Source organism: Oryzias latipes, chromosome 3 (assembly GCF_053564925.1).
Source record: "Oryzias latipes strain Hd-rR chromosome 3, Olatipes_Hd-rR_3.1".
Lineage (NCBI taxonomy): Eukaryota > Metazoa > Chordata > Actinopteri > Beloniformes > Adrianichthyidae > Oryzias > Oryzias latipes.
The window spans coordinates 37,966,144-37,987,997 of record NC_136239.1 but is presented as its reverse complement, the minus strand read 5'-3'; the positions used below and the strand labels follow the sequence as shown (position 1 = coordinate 37,987,997).

Below are 21,854 nucleotides of genomic sequence, written 5' to 3'. Positions count from 1 at the left end.
GGTATGGCAGTAAAATCCTCAATCACAGTTTGCTCATCTGTCAAGGACATTTTGGGGACATTTTTCTGGTTTTAAATTACACAACAGAAAAAAATTGATTTAAGTAATTTAAATGTTAAAAACATGCAGCAAACATAAATAAATACTAGAACAGCACATAGTTTAACATACATTTAGTCTCTGTTTTTTTGGAACATTTAACAACTAGAAGAGTTTGAAACATGAGTGGTTTGTTGAAGGACCTAAACACAAGAGACTGGTGCTTGATAGCAGACGAAACATTTGATTGTTAAGCATGTAAAAATACAAAATTGGAAACAAAAAAACAAGAAAACTTAAAGCATTCCGTAAAACCAAAGAAAAACTGTCCCTGACAAAATGAAGATCTTGAACTTAAATAGACTGAGGACCAATTAACCCTTGTGCTATCCTAGGCAGTTTAACGTTGGGAGTTGGGTCATCTAGACCCATTAGACAGTGCACTGAACCTTTTTTCTTCAATGATTTGTGATTTTCACTGGTGTCCATGGATTACATGAAATCTTTCCACCTTTATCCACCTTTGTGATGGTAGGGAGAACACGTCAATAAAAGGGGGGGGGGGGGGGGGGGTCATCAAAAATAGCACAAGGGTTACCTAAAACAGAAGCATTGTGGACGTTCATAACAAAAAACTACTCCAGACCCTTAAGGTAAATGTGTGTAAGTGGTTGGAAACAGAAAATAACTGGATAAAACCAGAAAAACAAAGCTGGAAAGGCTCTCATCTGAGTTTAAGTTATTCTTTTTTTTTATTGAATCTAAAGTCCAAACTTTTTTTTACACATTTGTAATTTAGTCTGAAATGTATCTATTGCTTTTGATTAAAATGATAAAGTGTGAGTTTAATGGCAGTGCCCTGCTGTCACCATTTCTTTGCTGCTATAGTCTAAGTGCAATTGATGACCTCTGTTTATCATTGTTTTTTTTTTTTTTACTTTTTCATTTTTTCTGCTCTTAAAGAAAAAAAAAAGTCCTTTAGTTACAAGAATTAGGGTTTTGTCAAGATCCTTGTCTTGCTGATTTTGAGTGATTTATGACCATCTGGCCACAAAAACAAAAAAGAGGTTTGAGGGGGAAAAAATTAGTGACTTTGAAAATATTTTGACATAAATCTGATTGAAAGAACATTTATGAACTTTATTTATATACTTGGGGGGGCATCTTGATTTACAACCAGTTGGCAAGCGGTTTTAATTATTTACTGCTGCAAAGTCACCAATGAGTGGGGGAAAGTAAATCCGCTCTGTGAAACATGCCAACAGAAATCCCTTTTTGGTCATGACAGATGAGTTTTTTCATTAATTTGAACCTTTATTACAGATCTTCAGAACAATCTATCACAGATGGTTTTCTTTGTGTGTGTTTGTGCGGAGGGGCGATGGAACGTATTCTCATCGAGGGCTTAAAATGATTCATCATTCTAACCCATGGAGTCCATTTCATTGTGGTTCCACTCACGGTTCGTATTAGCCCGTAACTCTGAGCTCTGTGATAAAACGATTACATGCTGGGAGATTTTAATCCAACTAAATTCGCTGGCTGAAAGAGAGCTGAGGTCTCAGTGATGCCTCTCACTAAATCACTAGTCTGTATAAACAAGAACAACCTGGGGGCCGTCTCACCACACAGAGTTTTTACGTTTTTGGGTATTTCACAGGGGTTTATCAGGATCGCATAAAAAAAGGGAGCAGCAGGTGTTCGTGCAGAAACCACACCAGATGTGTGTCTTCACACTCAAGATGACCGCAAAAGACAATCAGCCTGCAAAGTGCTCCTGCCCAGCGTCTACTTTTTCTCTCCGTGCGTCTGATTGCAAAGAGAATAGGCTCTCCAAAAAAAAAAAAGAAAAAAAAAAGCGTTGGCTTTGATATGACCATGGACTGGCAGCAGTAATAGCGGCATCAGTGCAGAAGCTCTCCTGCCACCATTTGAACAAGCTCTCCAGTCAAACCCCTCTGATTAGAATCGCTCCCCGTCTCAACCCAGCCCCCTCTCCTGCCAAACCAGACCGAACCAGTCCGAGTCAAAAACCACTCGGGGCGGGTGCTCTGGTGGGCTGCCATGTCCTGACTGCACTCAAGAGACAAATAACCCCTTAGCTGTACTTAATGCATCCAACCAATAACATTTCAGGTGCACTTGTGAAATCTCCCTTCAGTGTTGCCTCTCTCTGGAGGCGGACTCCTGCGTTTTCTACCTGACTGATCACTGATAAAAAGCGATGTGACATCTGGCAGTCACTGAGGTTGTCTGAAATGAACTCCAGGCTTTCAGAGAATTGCACTATTCTATTCCTAAGCATTGATCGTGTCAGAAGCACTGGTAAAACATATACATCATATTTATATTATATATCATAAAAGTTTGCTTTTTTTCTGTACTCTTCTTTGTCTTTAGTTTTGCGGGAATTTCCAAGGAAGTCGTCACTTCTTGCTTTGTTGCTGCTGAGCGACGGCAGAGCTGACAGCTGACATGCGGCATATGCTAATAGAAGCAGCACATTTGATGCCATTGAAACAAATGGAAATTTAGCATCAGTTACGGCTAGATTTTCTATTCTGCTGGGAAGCTTTTGTTTGTTTATTCTATTGTTTTGATTATTTATAGCACAGATGTAGTCGGGACCCTCCAAACGGCCTGGGGGCCAATATGGAAAAAAACAAAGAAATCTATGATCAAACCCACAGTCAGCATTCACAGAGCTGCTAAATTAGTTCTACATCTGTGATTCTCCCACTGGAATGACTGACCTTATAACAAGGAAGACTGTCAGAGGCTTTTTGTTCTTGTGGGAAAAACAAATATCTTTTCAATCTTATTCCTCTTTTTCCTCCAACTCACCTTCATACATTTATAATCAAAGAGACTAGAAACGTATTAGCATCCACAAACCTTTCCAACAGGATCTAACCTTTCTGCTTTGCAGAGCTGCGCCATATTTATTTATTTTTACTTTTTTTGTCTTTTTCCGCACGCAAGATAATAAATGGGAAGATACAAGCGGGGGTGTTGCTCTCTTTGTAGTCTGCCCACTAAAGCCTCACTGATGCTCTCTTTGTTTTACAAATCTGACAGAGTTTGATCAATAGTCCCAATAGCTAAGAGTCTGCATAACCTCAAGCATGCAGCAGTGCACACTCACTCCAAGGTTGGCCATTAAGCAGAGATCAGTGTGTGGACTATTCTTGGCAAGAGAGCCCGAGCAGATGTGACCAAATGAGGAGAAGTTTCAGATTTGAGTTTTGAAGCTGCTCCTGCTTCATCCAACCTCAAAAAGGCAAATTTCCAAGTAAAACTTCGTAACTTCAGCAAATGACTCATTCACTGCACAATGCTCAGCTGTGATGCACAATGAAAAAAAACAACAACATTATCATACCTCTGCCACCATGCTTTACAGTTGGGATTCTGCAAAACAGACAAATAACGCTTACCAGAGGTGCTGTTGTTTGTTACATTTTTACATATTTTCCCTTTACATAGAAAATGCTGTTTTTCTTGATGATTGATTTCTTTGTAACACTTGTGCTATCCTAGGCACTTTAACATTGGGAGTTGGGTCATCTAGACCCACTAGACAGTGTTCTGAACCTTTTTTCTTCAATGATTTGTGATCTTCACTGGTGTCCATGGATTACATGAAATCTTTATCCACCTTTGTCATGGTAGGGAGAACACGCCAATGTAAGGGTGGGATCATCTAAGATAGCACAAGGGTTAAATCCTACTTCAGCCATTTTTTTCTTTATTTACATATCAAGGATCCTCAACATTTCAGATGCTAAACATTATATTAAGTTTGTTTTGTTGTATATTTGTATTTACTCTGAAACATTGAGCCATAAGTTTATTAGTTATGCAAGTCCTTGCTAAAATAAATCCATAGGCATTTTTTCCTAAGACTTTTCATCTAAGGTTTTTCCCTCTTGGCACTAATTAAATGCTTTTCCTAAACAAGCATTAGAGAGGTAAACATTTAATGATTATCATCTTATATACAACTACAGTTTAGAGGCACTTGGACAATTTTTTTTTTTAAATTAGACTAAATAATTACCAAGATACCTACATTTGTATGGTATAGTCTATGTCCAAGAGGAGACCTCAGTTTTATACTTAAATTCCTCTAATCTAATCCTTAAATGGTATGATAATTAACCAGGACAAAACTGCAGCGCTCTCCAGTAATCATCAATCTGCTGGTTCTTCATCTCACTGCAGCACAACCCCTTTTATTTCTTACTCAACACTCCACTTGTCATGGTCAAACCCCATTCATCTTCTCTACCTGCTTATTCCTGTTGTCATTGGGAGGCAGGAGCCTATCCAACTGGAGCAAAGGCAGAGTGTACTCTACAATTTAGCAGTCCATCACAGACAAACTCACATTCAAAACTAAGAGACAATTAAGAGTCACCTAAGAAACCTGTTTTTGGACTGTAGGAGGAAGCAGGGGAAACTCACTCGTGCGCAAACTTCACACAGTTAGATCTCAGCTGGGATTTGAACCAGGACCTACTCGCTGTGATGCAAAGGTGCTCACCATTGCATAGCCTGCATTCAACCAATCCCATTCATCCCATCCACAGATCACTTATTCAAACCTTCAGCATCACAAGCACACCCTGTTCACACAGAACACAACAACAGCAATGCAAAGATAGCTGGTCACCGCAGGCTTTTTGAAAGTTACTAACCTGGTCATTTTTCATACATGCTCTGTTGATACGTTAGCGGCTCTGCACAGAGGTCCTCTAATATCCATTCACAGAGGTTTCTGTGTCTCATTTATTTCATTCCAACAGGGACAAAACTTTCACTCCTATTCATTCTTTCCTGCTGTATCTCAGTGGGGTATTCCAGCGACACGGCAGGAGCTTGCAGTTTGAAAAGGGTAAATCTTGTTTCTTACATTACAATCCAGTGTGACACATTTATTCAGATTATCTTAAAAAATACCATCAATATTTATAAAAGATGGACTTAGGGAGTCCATATGTGTGTTTTTAAGTGGAAAAAACTGAGTGAAATAAAAAAAAAAATCCTGCCTGAATAAACAAAGAATGATAGTCAGCGTGGCTTATGACGCTTCAACTTGCCACAGTCACAAACTCCAACAGAGAAGATGTCCTGGTCATACTGTTTGATTGACAGACAATCTGTGAGGGTGCAGAGCACGGATCCGTAAATAAACTGCAACGAGAATAACAATCTCACTGATTACAGCTCATGTGTTTTTTCTATGCAAAGGAGCTCCTGTCACCCCAATGCTCTTTGATTGGTGAATCATGTTTGTTTTATGACGAGGCTGCATATCTCAAACGTGCACAGCCTCTGCATTCTGTTTAACTCCTGGCACCGAGGTCAGCCCAGCGCCTTTAAAAGCCACGAAACAGATGAAGCAAAACCTGAACTGCATGACGCAAATGCTCACAGACCAGTGCACTCTGATAAACTGCACAAGGAATGCGCCGGATATCATTTTTTATTTGCTTTTAATTCTTTTCACATCATGCTGTCAGTTTGAGTGACAGGTGGCAGAACATTTCAGGGTCTGTCTCCTTGCTTCCACGTGAGGCTGTCAAAGTTTGACTGGGATCCTCTCAGTCTGCAGGAGAGAGGTTGTTCCCAGGTGGCTTGATGCTGTCTGCCTGTCTTGAAAGTGCGCAGCGTCTGCAGGGCAAGCGAGGAGAAGTAGGGATGGGGGATGGAGGGAGGTCCTTGTGGATCTCTCCCAGTCCGCCGTCTGGAGGATTTTACACCATTTCATCTCAAAAATGAAAATGTCACGGCTGGGTTCATCTCCCCAACAATTGGAATCTGGGCCAGCAGTTGATTTCTTTTATTTCTTACCTTTCTTGTAATAGCTGCAAACTCCTTCACAAAGGCAGTTGTTGTGACTTTGTCTGATGTGTTTTCTTTTTTTTCCTGCTTTCATTGTATTATCTCTTCCTTTTTGCATCATTAAAAGACTACTGATTTCTCCCAAAAGATCCACACTGACAGGAAAGAGTTAGTCCAACACAAGAGATCCTGGTATGGGGAGAGAAAAGAGGCATCTTCAGCAGAGAGAAGGCTGTGTAAGGATGAAGGTTTGCAATGAATTGGACTGGGAGATTGGATTACGAAGAGCTTTAGACCTAGTTGGATGGCAGGAAAAAAAAACAAACCTTTCTTTGCTGTTGGAGTGTAAGGGAGAATGTGAGAGTGAGACAGTCAGAGATGAACAGAGACACTCTGTCCCGAAGGTCTGGAAACACTCATGCAGTACATGGTGTAATTAGCTCATGTGAATCACTGGAGCTTTGTGTTTTGGGTGAGTAGGTTGTTTATTACTGTCACACAGTAACAAATGAAATGTGTGAAACCAAAGATGACCCCCAAAAAAAGATTTTTCGTTTTCCTCAGAAAGCAGTTTTTGTGGGTTTGTCCCACAAATTGGCTCTGTGCACGCCGCAACATGCAAGAGCAATTTCACAGTTTCGAGTGGCGTTGCAAACTTGCATTTAATGTGCAGCCCTGCTTTGTAGTAAATATTCACACCATTTTTTTGTGGCACAAATATATTTTGACACCTCTAATAATCCCAAAGTTTGCCTTTTAACAAGAAAGCTCTTTTTCAGGAATAATTGGATCTATGGCATTTTTGATGGACACTGTGTGAAAATAAAACATTTTATTGAGCCATATTGGGCTTTTACAGTACGCATTCACAATAGTCTTCTTTAGATCAGCTCAAAGCATTTTTGTCAGGTCTTACATTTTGCCATCATCTTGTTTTGATCATGTGGAAGTTCCTTTTTTGTGAAAATCTCCTTAAAGTCACACTCTAATAACCTTTTGATCTATTTTAAAAGCATTCCCAGTGACCTTTTAATTATGATTATGCAGTTTTTAGCCAAACTAAAAACAAATAAAAAATGGTTGTTTTTCTAAGTACAGTTTCTGGAGAGTGACAGGAGTTCATTCGAAATTTGCCTCTAAGTTGGGGAGGGGACTGCTGGCGTGGACTAAGCCGGCCCCCACTTCCCTTCATCCCTTTGTTTACACTCTCTCCCACTAGCTTACAGCCCCTCACAACCCCAACCTAACATTACCAATTCAACAAAAACGGCGAGCTGCCCAGCCGTTCTAAACCAGATACCAGCTCAGATGAGGAAAACAAAAAAGTACGGTACTTGGATCTAGTGGATGATCATCAGGATGGGGCGGAGCAGGGAGCTTGTGGCGTGCTGTTTTGGTTTCTACATTACAGTTAGAAGCTTTTCCAATGGAATTTATTTGTCTGCTCCTGATTCACAATGATTGGAATGAGTAAATCCTCAGAAAGGCAATTTTAAGCTTAATATTTTTCATATTGTTTTCATTCATTTGAATGCGAAGGTGTGTCCAAACCTTTGGTCTGTACAGTATGTCCTCCATCCTCAGAAAATTGCCACAAGAACATATCATGTGGGTCTTTAAATGTGTCTTAGATTTCTTCTAAGGTTCGCCTTCGGACTCCAGCTTTTTTCACAATTAGAGCCACATGCAACCTAGGTTCTGGGTGATGGGGCCACACATCAAGTATCCATGGATGACTTTTCAATCGATAGGCTCGGTGCTACTTTATCAAAAAAGGCACAACATCGAAATCTCTTCTGTACTTCCCAAAAAGCAAAGAATTGAGATGGGGGCTGACCAATTGCAAGTACAATTTGGTTGTTCGTGTTTAAGTTGTTGCTGTAAATCCTGTCATTGACTAGTTTTTCACCTGAGACATCCATGTCAGTTAGGAACAGGACATACCTGGATTTATTAATTCAAATTTTTTTTAGAGCATGTTTGCTAAAGTATTTGTAAAAATGTTCTTTTTTTAAAAAATAATCAAATAATACATTTATAAAGCAAATCCAAAATTTGTCTTCAGATTGATGACTGTTTAAGAAAAGCCACCTGGGTTTCTATAATCTGTTACCCACTGAATTAAATGAATCACCGCAGCTCTTATCCAGTGGGGAGCTCCTACATATTTGTTCTGCTAAATCCAGATGGTGAGTGGCTAGTTGTTTAGAAAAACAACATTATTCTGCTAAAATCAAAAAAAGGACACTCTTAACACGCAGGCCGTTGGTTCATCTCCATTACATCCATTATCCCCCCTCCCTCTGCTGCATGTTGTTCTATGTGACACAGTGCTGTCCAAACTCATTAATGCAAACCCTTTGGGAGCCATCGAGTGTTGAGGCACGCTGAACAGGGTTAACAACACCACATCTCTTACCCTGACATACAGTAACATGCGCTAATGGTCTTTTTGCAGAAGGGAGAACTTTGACATGATTAGGGGGGGGAGGTTTTTCAGACGTGTTTAGCAGTAATACTGCTCATGTGGAATCTGTAATTATTCCTTGGTTGATAATTATTGATTTCCTACTGGTTTTAAAATGCATATTGATCTACAGGTTTCCCTCGATTAATAAGGCTCTGTTAGCCACAACACCCAGAGGAAGGTGGACCAAATCTCGAGCTAAAGTGACTGGACTCGACTTCTCTGTGCTTGTTTCTCTTCATAGGTACTTCATTGATCGGCACACAGATCTGGAGAGGCAGTTCAACATCAATGTGGATGACGGGAAGATCACGCTGGCCAAACCGCTGGACCGAGAGACAGACATGTGGCACAACATCACAGTAACTGCCACAGAAGTCGGTAAGTACCTTCCCCTGGCCCCGTTATCCCTCACTGTGCACATGTGCCTCATGAATTGCAATGTCCTGCAAGTCAGCAGACTGTTCGACATTCACGTGCATGCAAGATTTGGAATCAGGCAACTGCAGGAAGGCACGCAGCTTCCTTCTTCCGCTGAGTGACTTTATGAGTCCTCTCAGTCAAAGGAGTCAGTGGGCTGCAACACACAATGCACCATTCAACAGTTGAGCGGTATTTGAGGCAGCGATTTTTGAGTGCTTTGTGAATATAAGACAAACAATTAGCGTGTAAATCCACAGAGGCATTAAACACGTTAATTTGCTGAGTTTTGATTGAATTAAACAGCTCAGTTCTAAGTTTGTGGGAGGGCAATAACATTAAGACATATCAAATAAACAGTTTTAAAGACATGCTTCAGAGTGGATTGCTCCAACGCCAGCATCTATTACAGATGAAGGAACATCTGTGAACAACCAAACTCCCTGACTACAGAGAAAAATCTTGCCGGCAGAGCTGAAAACAGCTCCAACCATATGCAAGGCTTTATTTGCATAGAGACTGTTTCAGGGGGCTGTATGATGCGATAAAGCTTAATGTACCCCTTTAAGCTATTGGAATCGAAATTTACACAGCTTGTAACTTTTCTGTCTGCTCCTGCTGTATCCCTCCCTGGTTTTCTTTCTGTCTCTTTCTGTGCCTGTCTTGTTCTTTTAATCAAAGAAGCACTTGTTAATTGTTGAAATAAATCAAAGGACAAATACTGTCACATTGTTTTGGTCATGCAGTAAGGACAAATCCCACACACGGAGGAGCCTGTTGCTGATTGTGCTTCATTTGATAAGCTGGTTGTCAAGTTGAGCATGCATATACAGAGCGCATGCTTTCATACCTTCTGGCAAAGAAACTGTGGCTTGAGATAGCGGCATCGAACACCTAATAGGAATTTGGCAAAATAAATACGTCAGTTTTGCTATTCTTCATGGATGGGGAGTAGAAGGTGGTGACTCCTCTGGCGTGAAAAGGAATAGATGTGTTTCCAGTTCTATCCCGATGCCATTTGCCACCCAAACGGAGGCTCGTTCTGCTGCCTTGCACCAGTTGACATCTGACTAATCAGATTCTATTCCCTGCCTGCTGCTGGGGGAAAATCACTTGTGTGGGGAGGGGGCGCGTCTCAACCTCCCGCTGCTCTAATCCATCTATCACTGTCTATCTCGCTGTCAATTTCAACTCACCTCTCTGCTTAGCTCTTTTTTTGCTTGTCTGTTGGAGCACTGAAGGCCTTGAGTGCAGTATGCGGCTTTCTGTTTGGATTTTATGGAAAATAAATCATTTTAAAAGATACAAAATATCATGCAGGCCATGTAGAGAAGCCTGGGGGAATCATTGCACTATTCCTGAACCTAAGCATGTTTAATTGCTCCTCTGTGGCGTATTGAATTTATAATTTGACAAAAAGACTGACTTTTCCTTCTAAAAAGCAGCATCAGTTAATAACCAATGCACTGGAGCCTCATCTATATCATTTCACTAAAGACCTTTGGATGGGAAACTATTTCTGATTGATTGGATATGTCTGTTACTGTGTTTGCATTATAGCCATGCCTCCTTTGAGCAGTAAAGTTTGGAATGGAAATAGTTTAGCTTAGAAATCCTACTATGGCTTGTTTTTCTATTGCTAGGTATATTTCATCATCTATGTATAAGGTTTAAGGTTGACCACTGGTAATGTATTCAGAGATAACAGTGAAACTGTGTAGTAAACTCATTTATTTGTGTTCTTTCCATATTGAGATGCAACATTCAAGCTCTTCAAAGACCCACCCTGATGAAAATTGCATTTTTAACATTTTCTAGTGACATTTTTGTAATGATGGAAGACATGTAAAAAAAAAATTAAGCTCAAAATTGCATTTCTGAGCATTTTTTTTAGTCAAATGTTTTTTTTTTAATCAGGAGCAGACAAAAAGAGCTTATTTATTATGTGTGAAGTAGAAAATACACTAGGTGACCACACGCTCTATGCCCCGATCCCACAGCATTGGGGAAGGGAAGGGAGGGCGGGGTTGCTCTGCACCAACAACCAACATCTCAGAGGTAAATTTCTAATGACCTACTTCCGCTCTGCAAAAACGATGTCCAAGAAAACTACACAGTGTTTTGGATTTTGGCTAAAAATGACATAATCATGATTAAAAATTGACAAGAGGCATTTCGTTTGTCAGTGTAAGCTGTGCATATGACAATAAACGTCTATTCTAAAAGACCACTGGCAATGCTTTGAAATTGACTCAAACGATGATCAGAGTAGGTCTTTAAAATACATTTTGGTTTGTCAATCGATAGTTAGGCTGCCCCACTACTAATCTCTACCTCTATAAGTTATGTTAAACCAAGAAATGGTGAAAGTATATTATGTACAAGACTAAAATCAACCAAACTGTATTAAACTTAAGTTGCAACAAATCTAAGAAGAAGAAAAAACACCAGTGTTCTTGGCCACTTGATGGCACCTCTCTCTTATCTCAATTTATTAATTCTTAGTTTCAAAAGTTGGTTATCACCCTACTGATGATTGTCAGTCAATGAGGATGGATAATTTTGCTCAAAATCTCATCTAATTAAATTGCCTCTTGTCATTTCAGACTTCTGTTACCAATGACTCATTAATATGCATGTTGTAAACCCTCATGATTAAAACATTACAGTGTACTGCGAGTTTTCTAAAAGCACTTTGAATGGGTTCCGCTCTTTCCTGTTGCCTCAGTTGCTGTTTTGCATCATTGATACCATTTGAAACAAAGATTGGTGTGGCTTATCCTCTCATCAGCTAAGGAAATGAAGGGAGAAAATGGAAAATAAAGGAAATTAAAACTAGGTCACAGAACTTTTTTATTCCAGTGCCTTTTATTAGCAATAACAGACTCATCACTACCCTTCTTTCTCCCCTTCTTTTAAATCCGTCTATCCATCTCTTTATCTATCTTAGGAAACCACAGTCCAATCTCAAGGGCAATTGTGGCCATCAGAGTAATGGACATTAATGACAATGCCCCTGAGTTTGCCACAGAATACGAGGCCTTTCTGTGTGAAAATGGAAAACCTGGACAGGTAAGGAAAGACTCATTCCTCTAAGCAGCAATCTATCATTTTCTTATTCCGTCTTTTTTTTCCGCTCCCTCTTTCCTCCCCTGTAATGATTGACCACAATGAATTATAGCCTGTTTATTTCACGGGAAAACCACAAAGGTGGGAGTATGGTGCTTTTTCTCTCAAACAGTCCTCCCTCTATGAGCCCGCACAGAGCAAAGAGGAGAATGAGAGCAGTCAGAATTGATCAGAGTGGATCATAATTCAAGACAGTCTTTCATGTCTTCTTCCAGATGGTACAATGCTGTCCGTAGCCAAAAACCCTGGATGAGTACTTAGCATTCTCTTTCTCAGCTATCGACCTCATTCAGGGGACCTACACACAAACAATAGAGAGCTTTGTCAAAAAGGGAGAAAAAAAGGGGGAAGAAAAAAGGAAAACCGTCCTGCACCGTCCTGAATTCTAATTCCTAATCAATCACAAAGACATCAGTGTGATAAGACCAATGATGACAGATTAACAGATTGAGCCAGGGGTCTGACAGTGTGCCTGGCTGGAACAGGACTTCACTGATAATGCTCTTGAACTCCAAGTATAAGCACATATTTTATCAGGTGTGATCCAGACACCCCCCCCTTACAATGCAGCAGTATGTGGCAGCAAACCCAAAACAATGAATAGGTGGCCTTCTCTCATGATGTCTTCCCTTTTATATCTTCTGGGTTTCTCTGTCTTCAAACAAGGTAATCCAGACCATCAGCGCCGTGGACAAAGATGATCCAGTTCAAGGCCACTACTTTAACTATCGGCTCGTCCCGGAGATGCTGAACAATCCTAATTTTACCATCAAAAACAACCAAGGTGAGAGATTTGTTGAACTGGAAGCTAAAAATCTGAAGTTGTGTCTGCATGTTTTATTTTTTTATCAAAATAAAACCGGATGAATAACTGCAGCTCAGTTAGCAGATGAGCCACTAAGAGTCGGGCCTTTTTTCTCCAGAGTGCATTTTGAGGGAAACTAAATGACTCGGTTCTAAATGGCTTTTTGTGGAAGTCTCGGAGCTCGATGAAGGGCAACTTCTTCGGAGCAGTTTCATGGCAGATGGCACTAAATTCATCTTCTAAATATTCCTATGGCTTTATTGGTCATTTTGAATATTCTATATCTGTCCCCTAGTCTCATGCCTTGCTTCCAGCTGCTGGTTCTAAAAAGGCTGGATTCACAATGACAAAATGTAATGTCTTCAGCTTTGGGCTAAAAAGTCTTCATATGGCACAAGCCTTCTGTTTCAACTTAGAGAATGCAGGCTAAGCCGCTCAAACCTCTTTCTGATGGAAGAGTTTACATTGAAAAACAGGTCATAAAATGACCTTTACCTTTTTAAGAAAGTTTAAAACCGTTTACTTTAAAAAATCAATACTATAGTAAAAAGGGGCTAATAAATAGTCATATAATTGCTTGTAACAATACCAAATTATTGAAATAATTTATTTTTTTCTCTTGTATATATATTAGAAATAATTATTTTTTTTTTTTTACTTATTCCTTTTAACCAAACAGTCAGAATGTAAAAAAAAAAAAATAAAATGTTAGAAATAACCATAGTTTTGTTTTGAACTGATCTGTCTTAACTTGAACAAATTCAGTGAATAACATGTTAGTATATCTGAACAAACCTTTTAGTTTAAAGCAAATACTTTATTTTAGGTGCAGTGTTGCCAGATAGTAATGGGTTTTCAGCCCAAAAGTCATCTAAAAACTAACCAGACCCTACCAACACAAACAAATAAAAAATAACAAAAAAAATAAAAACAATCCCCCCAAAAATATATCAGTAAACAATTAGCCATAATTAGCAATAATTATTTGTCCATTAATTATTATTTCCATTTTAGACAGAAAGTCCAACTTTTAGACATATGTTAATGATTTATTACATCTGCCATTTTTGTACTCTGTCAGAGTAAAGCATATAATAATAGACTCCTATTAAGCTTTTTTAGCAACCACCGAAAAGCAAACATGATCGCACGTACGGCCTCTTTCTTTCTCTCAAACGTCAAAAAAAAACAAAAAAAAAGGACATGGGAAGGACACAAATAACTAAATGCTATGGGTTCTAATATAACCTATTATATTAAAAAAAAGTGGAAATTGTTTTTGCATTTTTACTTTTCATGACTTAAATGAAGTAAAATATAAGCAAATCTCCTTGTGAAATGAAGTGTTTAAAAAAAAAAAAACTTAATGTCCAAGTAACGCTTTTTCAATTATTTTTAAGTATAAAAAACATTAAGAAAAGATTAATCAAATAACTTATCACTAGAGATTACTCCCAAAAGTATTTAGCATTTTTCTAATTGTGAATCAACAAGACATTTTGTGCAACACAAACAATACAATTCCTACAAAAAGCATTAATGTCTTTTTAAAACCATAGATCTGTTGTTGTTGTTTATATTGATATCACAAAAATGCACAGTTGTTGTCCTGCCTGCCTCATTCTGTTTTTTTCAGTGCAGCATTACGTTTGATCCGAACACTAAAACAATAGACAACTGTAAAAATACATTTCTTGAGTAAATGCCTATCACTCAAGAAGTAAAGATAAGTAAAAAAAATCAGGGATGCATGAAATGAAAAAGCTTGCAATCAACCCAGTTTGCATTGGATTGCTCAATCTGCTGTAATGCAGAGCTTGGTCCTGCTTCACCTAATTGACCAGGAAACATGCCAATACAGAGATTTTAAGTTTAAAAATGATGAGAAATAAAATTGAGTTGCATTTAGAGGACACATATTTATTTTATCATTAGAAGCTATACATCTCATTGGATGGGAGGATGATGACAGGTGAGTCACTGCCTCTTCTGACCTCACGTCCCAAATATTTTAATGAGGGACTAAAAACTCCTAAACTGACCCCAAACCTATCCGAATTATGTCCACCCCCTTAAAGCAATATTTGGATGCAAATTTAAAATCAAAACCGCCCAATCTGGCAACACTGTTTAGGTGTAAAGCCTAAAAGTTCCTGTAGAAAAGACAAAAGAACAACTGCATGTTAGAGGAAACGTCAGAAAAGTCTTCATTTTGTTGTTGTTGCCTGGAACCAAAGTAAATATGTGTTGTGCTTCTGCAACATATTACATTCCACTCCACACCCACCAATTGCCCATATTATTGTTAATGCCAGCCAGAGAAAAGAAGCCCATCACACTGCACCCCCCCCCCAGCACTTCAGTGACTATTTCTATCAGAATCGGCAGCTGTGGGAGACACTTCAGTGAAGAGCAGCAGGGCTCTGAGCGTGGCTTTTGTTTGTGATGATGAGTCTAATTGTAGGGATTGCAAAGTGAAGAGGTTAAGGGTTGCCTGTCATGAAAAAATGGCTGAGGTTCTGACCAGCTGTACACAACATATTGAGATCCCTGGCAGCCCAACATTTAGTAGGCAAGGATACAGCAGATCACAGCAGCCTGTAATCAGTAGGAGAGAGAATAAGACGCTAATATTGCAAAATATGAAAAACAAGCTCCTGTCAGACTATGACTAACTCTTGGAAGAAACGTTTGAAAAATAAGGTTAAGTTAGGCAGGAACTCAGGTAATTTTTTCTACTAAATTTATTAGAGATAATTTTGCATTTAATTTGTGCGGAAATTATGCAGCGAACTTTCCATGTCAGCTAAATTCATTTTTTTTAACCACATGTCAATCGTAAGCAAAGCTGCTCCCAGAAACATTCATAGACCTAAAAGCTGCCACAAGAAGCTTTTCCACTGCCGATAAAGGATGAGGAGATCCAAATTAAAATGACAATTACCAGCTGTCTAAGACCAAATATATTACTTTGTTTACATGCAGGTTGCAGGCAGGCCAAGATATTTACCCTCCCCTTCTTAGATGATTTTTCTAACTCATAAATCTGTCACGCCTCCTGCTCAGATTTCTCAGCATTTTGTGCTTTTCATTTTGACAGCTTCTGTTATTTAAGACCATGGAGAGGATCTACCCCCTCCCCCTTTTTTTACGTTTTGCTCATCACAAAACAACTGCAGAAATGTTTTTTTATCTCATCTTGTTGATCAAGAACTGCAGCACATCTAACTCTCCAATGGCAACAAGTTCAATCTAACATGACATAACCTGAATTGGAACTCTTCTTCCACCTTTATGACTGTTGTTGTGATGTGACACTCCATTCTAGTGTCTTGTCCTACAGGAATTTTGTAAAAATGTATATATGTTACAATAAAAAAATAGAGCAATAGTCCTACCATGCTAAACTTTTTTAGTTAAGAATTGAAGCATTGACACAGTTTAAATGAAAATCAGCAGTTTTGCAATAATGCACTCATGTTTAAAAACTCAAAAGTATGTAGATGTATGTAGATGTAGTTGATCTATTGTAAAAGCATTCGCAGTGATCTTAACTATGATTATGCCAATTTTATTCTGGGAAAAAGAAGAGTGGAAAAAAAGAAGAAGAGGGGAAAAAAAGAGTGAGTTGTGGGCGGGACCATTGGCACGGAACATCCCCTCCCCTTTTCCCTCCCCACTGCTGAGAGCTCTCTGTTTACACTTTCTCCCACTAAGTTACAGCCCCTCACACCACCAACCTAACATTACCAGAGCAACAAAAATCTTGAGCAATATCAGAGCTACAGCCGTACAGCTCAGATGTAGAAAACAAATATGAACATGGATCTAGTCGTCACGGAGCAGGGAGCTTCTGGCCCACCCAGCATATTTTCCAAGTATAAAAAAAAAGGCAATCGGCATTTTTTCGTCTGATCCTGATTTACAATAATTTGTATAAAGAAAAACTCAGAAATGCATTTTTAAGCTTAATTTCCTTAGTATTGTCCTTCATCAATAGAAAAATGCCACAAGACCATGTTAAAAACACAAAAAACAAAAATTTGAGGACACATGTTAAACAAGCAACTGTCTTCCTGAAATAGGCTATATGTATGTTATAGTTGGTCAGTAGTTGAAACCCCAGGATCAGGAAGGACTCAACAACTCCAGAAGGTTAGTAACATCTCCAAAAATAAATCACCACAAGCGTGAGAAAAAGTTAAATAACAAAGAACAGTAACTCAGCATAATACTGGAAGGATAACAGGAAAGCACTAAAGAGGCATCAATAGTGAGGGCAGTCGACACAATTCAAACAATTCCAGGCAGTTGTGACCATCTCGAAGAAAAGTCAGGAGGGGGCGGAGCATCCAGGAGAAGTCACAGTCAACCTGCACAGAACAAATCAAAATGAAACATAGAAACCAAAAGACAAGACACAATCCATAACAATAATATAAAACAGAAACTTTTAGCAAAGTTGACCAAATAGCTAAGCTTTTAAAAGCATTCAGGTTTCGCTATTCATAAATCCCATAATGAGGAATTTCTTTGTTACAGCAGCACTGGTAGTACAAGACACAGTAAAAGAACAACATTACCCAAAGAGGAGAAGTGAACATGATTAAACTGTGGAAAAATAAAGCATTCTCTGCTAAATATGGCATTTTACGTGTCACTCCAGTGATGTGTTGCTGTCGGAAGGGATGAGGCTTGGTAGTGCGTCTTCTTGCATCGACTTGAGCTAAAAGAAATGCTCAGATTTTCCACAGTGTGGTTCAAAGGGTGGGAGGGGTCAACCACGATGGACGTCAGTTTCAATATCCTTGCGTCTGCCACCTCCTCGATTGTGTCCACCGTGGAGTCCTGGACAAATGCAGCTTCTTTTAACAAGCATGTTTAGTTTAGGGTGCCTTGTGAAAGTGTCTCAAGACACCCGACACTTTAAAAGTAAAAAGAAAAACTAATTGTCCATGCTGTCATCTGTAGCCTCCAAATCTAAAAATAAAAAAGTGCACTGTTAAACACTGTTGCCAAGGAAGCTTTGTTAAAATTGCATTAAGTTCAATGTAGGGAAAGCTTTTCTGCACAGCGTTCTTTCTCTTTGAGCAACTGACTACTTTAAAGTTTGGCCTCACAAGAGAAACATATTTGATGTTTCTATTTTTATCACATATCTTAACTAAAGAAGTGAGAAGTACCTACAAGCGAAAATTTGCCATGTTAGTTAGTCGATTCTTGGAGTTTCAGAATTGCTGCCGAATGATCCAAATGAAGTAGGACATGCTGGTGCTCACAAAGCGGAATGTACCACTTTGTGGCAGCACTTGTAAGAAAATAAATCTGAGCATATGCTCACATCAATTACAGATTGTGCAAAGCAAGTGATTCTATCATTAGGCGTTCCATCTTTTGATTACGTTTGCTCAATCAATGCATAAGTTTCAACATGGCTCTTTTCTCTGTAACTCTTCTGTTCCTTCTTTGCTCAGTGCTCTCTCAAGAAACGAGGCAAAGGTTAGACTATCAGAAATCTTCTGTGTTTTCAATAAGATCAGCAGGAGAAGATTCTTATGGGAATGCAAGTGTTTGATAATGTGCACAGAGTAAGGAGTGCCAGCTAATGAGCAGACAGCTTCAGAGAAGTGCCATCCAAGAGCAGCTGGCACCTTTCTGGGTCGACATGTGCCTTCTACTTAGCCTGCAGTGGCCCCTTATTTTCTCGGGTTTTAAAGTGAAATGGCAAACTTTGGCTTGCCTTCCTTCAGAATCTGAAATGGAAGAAAAAGAAGAAAAGACTTTAATCAGAAACAGCTATGAAATGTGCAAACCCAAACATGCATAATGTTGAAGGATATAAAGTTAATTTACCGTCACGCCGCACTGATCTTCACACAGTTTAATAAAAGGATTTGAATCTGTCACCAAGAAAAACATTTTTTTTCCCCACACACATCCTTGCAAAAAATTCATCTGTCTTCAACCATCTCTCACAGACAATTCAATCAGCGTTCTAGCCAAGCATGACACCTTCAGACGACAAAAACAAGAGATGTACTTCCTGCCAATCATTGTGACGGACAACGGACATCCACCGATGAGCAGCACCAACACCTTGACGATCAGAGTCTGTGGGTGCAGCAAGGATGGAATCGTCCAGTCCTGCAACGTGGAGGCTTATGTCTTACCCATTGGCCTCAGTATGGGAGCGCTTATTGCCATCCTGGCCTGCATTATCCTCCTGTTAGGTGAGCTGTGTCATGTTAACAATGATTTGGTTTGATAATGTAAGATGAGATTCAAAGCCTGACCAAGCTTTTCGTCTCTCCTTTCCTGTTTGTGTTTATCTTTTTTTTCTGATAGTAATAGTTGTACTATTTGTGACCTTGAGGAGACACAAGAATGAGCCCCTCATCATCAAAGATGATGAAGACGTGAGGGAAAACATTATCCGATATGATGACGAAGGGGGTGGCGAGGAAGATACTGAAGCCTTTGACATTGCAACGTTGCAGAATCCCGACGGCATCAACGGTTACCTGCCACGCAAGGACATCAAGCCTGACTTGCAGTTCATGCCACGGGCAGGCCAACACTCGGGCCCGAACGGCGTGGACGTGGACGAATTCATCAATGTTCGGCTGCATGAGGCAGACAACGATCCAACGGCGCCGCCTTATGACTCCATCCAGATCTATGGATACGAAGGCCGGGGATCTGTTGCCGGCTCACTAAGTTCACTGGAGACGGTCTCATCAGACTCGGATCAGAACTTCGACTATCTCAGAGAGTGGGGCCCACGCTTTAGAAGACTGGGGGAGCTCTACTCAGTGGGCGAGAGCGACCGTGAGACCTGACCTTGGTTTTGTTGGTAAAATAAAGACCTTTGAGATTTTTTTTTCTGTCCACATACTTGTGTATTTAACGCTAGAAGGTTTGCTGGCTTTTAGAAACAGGTGTTTAAAATGAAAAAATAAAAATAAAAAAACAAGGGAGGAGACTTTTTTGTAATCTTTATAGAGTGAGGTATAGCAGTTATCATTCTCTAAGTCAAGCGCATTGTAACTGTTGAGCCAAACAATGTCTTTATTAGGAGATCTCTGATTCTTGTGGACTGTGACTTAGATTCCGTTGTGGAGTGTCTAGCAGTATTTTGGGTGTTAGTCATTTGCTGTGACTGCCAGTAGCAAAGAAAACCCTGGTGTTGCTGGTAGTTGCCCAGTAAGTGGATGTTGCCGGGCTCTCTTAAGCTCCATGGACGCCAAGCTGGAATATAGAAGCTGCGGAGGGACTCTTCCTTCTTGTCTCCTTGAGCCACCCAGCTGAACGGTGAAGTGGAACAAGATGGAAAAGAAAAAAAAAGCAATATATGGTCTACATTACTATGATGAATGTACGTATGGTTTGAGAAGATGGAAACATAGCAAAAAGGACAAACCAGTGTTGGCTTTAAAGTGAATTTGTCCAAATTTGATATGCTCTCTGGTGGCCAGATTTGTAAAGTATCAAAAGCCTAGAACGGCTTGCTTTATACAACTCTTTGTATTTACATGCTACAGGTGTGGGTTGAAAGTGTTATTAACCTATTAAAGACCGATGTGAAGACAAAAAAGAGAAATGTAGAAACTCTGAGGCCTTCTTTTTACAGAAGCAACATTAAATACAATTGTAATTTACTGTTTTTTGACATACATGTGCTAGTGCTTCATTACTGTTCTAGCAGTTTTGTAAATCTGTCCTAAAGGTCTTTTTTTCTTTTTTTTCTGTGCCGCCTATTTTCAAGTGTGTTTAGATTCTTTCTCATTCAGCTTTTTTCAGCTACTTGAGCATTAGTTTAAACAAGTCAAAACCATATCACGGACTCTTTGATGATGAAGACCAGATGTAAGCAGGCAACTAACACAGATGAAGGGATTAATTGGGCATGTGGGAGTGAGATCCCTCTGACACATGCTATATCAGAACAAGATATGACTCACACCGCATTGTGGGGTGCAGCCAGTGAGCACAATAGTTCAATAGTGTGACTCCTTCTAAACATTAAAACCCATTTACAACACACAGATGGCTTTAGCCCAAGTAAAACGTGATCACAGTTCCAGAGCATTTGCATTGTGTGCTTACACTGTATGATAATAATTAAAAAGACTTATACTGTACATAAAGTTACTGCTAACGTCATTAGCTTTCAATGAGGTGGTAGGTTTTGTCTCTGCACGTTAGCTCCTGCACATAATGAAATTTCTGATGGCACTACAGCAGCGTGCATTCTCAGTTTTTACTGATACAGTATTATGGCAGTTCTCAGTAGACTAAACAATATATATATGGAATAGTCCTACATGCAGATCATATTTTATACCGTGCTTTAATGCTTATAAATGTGTACGTTCAATTATTTACTCCTTGTACTGTAATCTAAGAAACCCTGTATTGTTTCCTACTTTGTGAAATATATTTTTATAAATATTGCTCAATGGCCTTGATTCCTTTTCTTTCCTTTTTTCTATCCTCCAAGTGAACATATTATTAAAATAATTTATGGTTTACATCATATTTACCGCCACAATCCCTGCATAACTGGAAACAGTTCAACCTAACAATAGAATGAGTCAATAAGCATCTGCTGTTGAGACACTGACTATTTTTTTTCCAAATCTAGTCTGTTCTTGCGCACAGGGGTTGTCAGATGTTATGACAGAACCTGACAACAAAACTGGTGGGAGAAGAAAGGCATAAAAGTAATAAAATGTGATTGGGCTTCTCCAGTGGAAACAGAAACAACCTTAAAAACAGAAGTGCTGTATACAATGGTGATCCCATGTAAATAAATCATTTTAAGTCACTTTTCAGAAAATCCAACTGAAGTGAACATTACTGTGAGTACACTGATTAGGTTAGGAGGCCACTTTCAGATTCAATGTACATATCCTACATTATACTTTTGATTGAATAATGTGTATACCATTTAATTATGGCAAGTGGAGCTTTTAAAATACTTTTATAAACCTATACAGCCATTTAGGTTAATGTATAAAAAGCCTTATAATTGTATTTGTATGATTTTTTTTTTTGGTGTCTTTTTTTCCTTCCCGAGAAGGAGGGTCTAAGGGCAGGGATGCCCAGTTAAGTTCAGTCTGTTTAGTTTAGCAATCAGCTATTGTA

The 21,854-nt window shown here is 39.2% G+C and overlaps 1 protein-coding gene across 2 annotated transcripts in view; it reads left to right on the top strand.

The window, feature by feature from the left end:
* cdh8 (cadherin 8) overlaps positions 1-21,161 on the top strand; it is a 117,585-nt gene extending 96,424 nt beyond the window's left edge. The window contains exons 8-12 of one of the 2 annotated variants that reach the window (XM_023953698.2): positions 8,598-8,734; positions 11,724-11,845; positions 12,569-12,686; positions 18,686-18,937; positions 19,059-21,161. In XM_023953698.2, the coding sequence (XP_023809466.1) occupies positions 8,598-8,734; positions 11,724-11,845; positions 12,569-12,686; positions 18,686-18,937; positions 19,059-19,546 (1,117 nt within the window). In that variant the 3' untranslated portion in view covers positions 19,547-21,161. Of the gene's footprint in view, positions 1-8,597; positions 8,735-11,723; positions 11,846-12,568; positions 12,687-18,685; positions 18,938-19,052 lie in introns of both variants that reach the window. The other variant, XM_023953697.2, reaches the window with a different exon arrangement.
* The last annotated feature ends 693 nt before the right edge of the window (positions 21,162-21,854 follow it).